General features: G+C 30.8%; 1 protein-coding gene across 1 annotated transcript; it reads left to right on the top strand.

Annotated features, from left to right (window-relative positions):
• Positions 1–1,513: 1,513 nt before the first annotated feature.
• On the top strand, positions 1,514–1,855 carry LOC146910550 (auxin-induced protein X15-like). The gene has a single exon (XM_085729449.1). It carries the CDS (start codon positions 1,514–1,516, stop codon positions 1,853–1,855), a length of 342 nt encoding a protein of 113 aa, XP_085585575.1.
• Positions 1,856–3,008: the final 1,153 nt, after the last annotated feature.

Below are 3,008 nucleotides of genomic sequence, written 5' to 3'. Positions count from 1 at the left end.
TTGGGGGGGGGGGATGGGGGGCTTCGAAATAGTGGTGACGTTTATTGGCATGAGGAAGAAAAATTGATGGGAGTGTTGCATGTTACTTTATCCTATGTTTTGCAGGCTATTATTAGTGACAAATATGGATCTGACAACTTCATGAATCTTCAAAATATAATGTTTCTAGTGCTTACAACTACTTGTTTTCAATGGACTAACATATACCATCGTTGATCATTCAAATATCTTTTGGCATAAGGAGGTTCAATTAAAAGTTAATCTTTTTACTTGGGGTTTGTTACGTAATTGTTTACCAACTACAAATAACTTAATTAAGCGAAGGATGCTTCAACCAAATGCTACGTTTTGTGAGGGCAATTGTGGCAAGGATGAGGATATCAACCATCTCTTTTTGCTTACGACTTTTTTGGAGAAGTTTGTTTTGGTATCTATAATTGGTTAGGTTTAACTCCGGTTCATCCGACTCAAGTTTTCAATCATTTACTTCAATTTGGATCGATTTGCGGCTTCTCAAAGAAAGTTTGCTCTCTTATTCATTTAATTTGACTTACTTGTGTTTGGACTATTTGACACGAAAGAAATTCAAGAGTTTTAAAACAAAAGGGGGAATCTCTTCTCTTCAACATTCATGAGAAAATAAAGCTACAATCTTACTAGCGGCTAAAGGCAAATCCTCCAAATTTGGCTTTTAACTATCACATGTGGTGGCTTAGCCCTCTTTTGTGTTTGCGTGTAACTATCTAGTTTTGTTTTGTATTTCTTTTAGAGAGCTTGCTTTTTGACTCTTTTATTTTGTGCAATATTGGATCTTTGATGTAATTGTTGCTTTTTCCTCTCGTTCTTTTCTAGCATTCCTTTCTTGTACGAAATCGATTAGGAAGTTCGGTTAATATATTCCATTTTAGTTCTTATAAAATTGTTATTCTCTTTTTTATTTACAATTATGAAATTGTTTAATACTACAATTATTGTGCTATAGAGAGTAACATACTAACAACTAACATTATACTTATAGAAAGAAAAAAAAAACACTACCTAATCTCTGTCTTGTTGTAATAGACCGTTACTAAATAAACACTATCCAATTATTATCAGCTCTATTGCTTTCAAAATCTGGCTAAGTGATTATTTCACTCATTTAAATTACTTGTATTGCAATTTATATAAGTCCCCTACTTAACAAAAAGAAAATTTGAAATGGCTAGAGTAGTACTTTCTGTCTACTTCTCCATGTAGATATACGTTTTCCATCTTGCATTTAGTGAGCATGAATAATGATTCATGCAAGTACATTGCTAACTTCGTCCCCAAAATGGGAGAAACAGTGACACTTACCATTAATGAAAACTCACATGCAGTTGTCCCCAAATGTTTTATGCTTATCCACCGAATCTATACTATTAATCATATTATGATCATACACAAGACACTATATATATTCTTGTTTTTGATGAAACTTGTTGAAAGTTAATTTTTATTTTTGTTTGTTCATTCATTCATTCTTCTTAACATGGGAAAATCAAGTAGTAGTTGTAAGGGATTTTGGAAAGGAGGGTTGGGAATAATGATGAGGAAAATGGTGGAGAAAAGAATATTGTGGTCAGAAAAAGGAGTGAAGCAAGGTCATTTTGTGGTGATTGCAACACAAGGGTGGAAAACAGAAAGATTCTGTATTGAATTGGAATATTTAGATCATCCTGAATTTGTGAAATTGTTAAAGCAAGCTGAAGAAGAGTTTGGATTCTCTCAAGTTGGAGCACTTGCAATTCCTTGTGAACCAGATGAGTTGAAGAGAATCATTAGAAGGAAAAAACAGCACATAAACAACAAGGGTATTACTATTACATGTTAGGTAAAATATAAGATAAATAAATTTGTCCCTTCTTTAATATTTTTTTGTGTGTATACCTTCTAATGTTTTGGAGGGCTATACACATTTTTAGTACTTTTTTTTATTTCATTTTTAATAATTAGTGAACTAGCTAGCTAGATGACATGCAATAAGATTGTGATTTTGTTGTCTATTTGTGCCCCTGTAATGTAAGTATAATAACTTGCAGGTGCAAGAGGGCTAGATTAATTAGCATGCATTTCCTTCTCTTGTAAGTTGAGCTTGTAAAAATGGTTATTATTAGTGAATAATGAGGACCTTAGCTTTTAGTACTATATAATATAATAATAATAATAACTTATGGAATGATGACTTAAACTAAATCTATGCCTTGAGTCAACTCTAAAATTATGGAATGGAATGATTGATATGGGAGTATATGCGTCCATGATATTAGTAACTGTTACAAAATAGTATAAAAATCAACCTCATTGGAGGGTATGTTTTGTTTTAGATTTTTTTTAAATAATTTTTGATGTTTTAGTTATGTCTGTGTGAAGGTTATTATATAAAAAAAATTTGAAAAATAATGTTTATGTTTGAAAATGAAATAACTATTTTGATTAGCTTTCATTTTTAATAAAAGAGAGAAAAGTATAATTTATTGTGTCTATGATTTTTCAACCATGTAATGAAAAACAATTTTAACAAGCATAGTTTTCTACTTGAATAATTTTTCAATCATGGTTTATATTTTTTTTAAGTCTAAAGAATAATTTATAAATTGTTTATAACAAAAATCGTTTTAGACACTCTAAACAATCATGTCCTAAAAGTGAGTAAGAATTCATAGTGGATAAAAATGTCAAGTAGAGAAACATACATATAGATGAAAAGACTCGTATATCAAATGATTTACTGTTTTAGGTGAAGATGTACTCTCCAAACCACTCATCTGTAATTGCTCTTAGCTAGCCCAATATAAGTATTTGTTCGTATTTTAGACTTCCCTCATAGGCAATGTGCAAGAGCAACACATAATAACAAAGACATCTCAATTAATTTGACGCCACAAAGCTATCACTTATCACTTGGCAACACCTCATAAAAATAACATTAAAAAAAAAGATAAAAAAAATAACCGGAGGTACTAGGCCAACACTCAAAATAACAA

The sequence above is a fragment of the Medicago sativa genome, chromosome 7 (genome assembly GCF_051527215.1).
Source record: "Medicago sativa cultivar Bolivia chromosome 7, Bolivia_mono, whole genome shotgun sequence".
Taxonomy (NCBI): domain Eukaryota; kingdom Viridiplantae; phylum Streptophyta; class Magnoliopsida; order Fabales; family Fabaceae; genus Medicago; species Medicago sativa.
The sequence above is the reverse complement of the archived record's forward strand: the minus strand, read 5'-3'. Positions and strand labels throughout refer to the sequence as shown.

Excerpts from the sequence above, each read along its gene's own strand:
- LOC146910550 (XM_085729449.1), top strand. The coding sequence starts at position 1,514 with ATGGGAAAATCAAGTAGTAGTTGTAAGGGATTTTGGAAAGGAGGGTTG.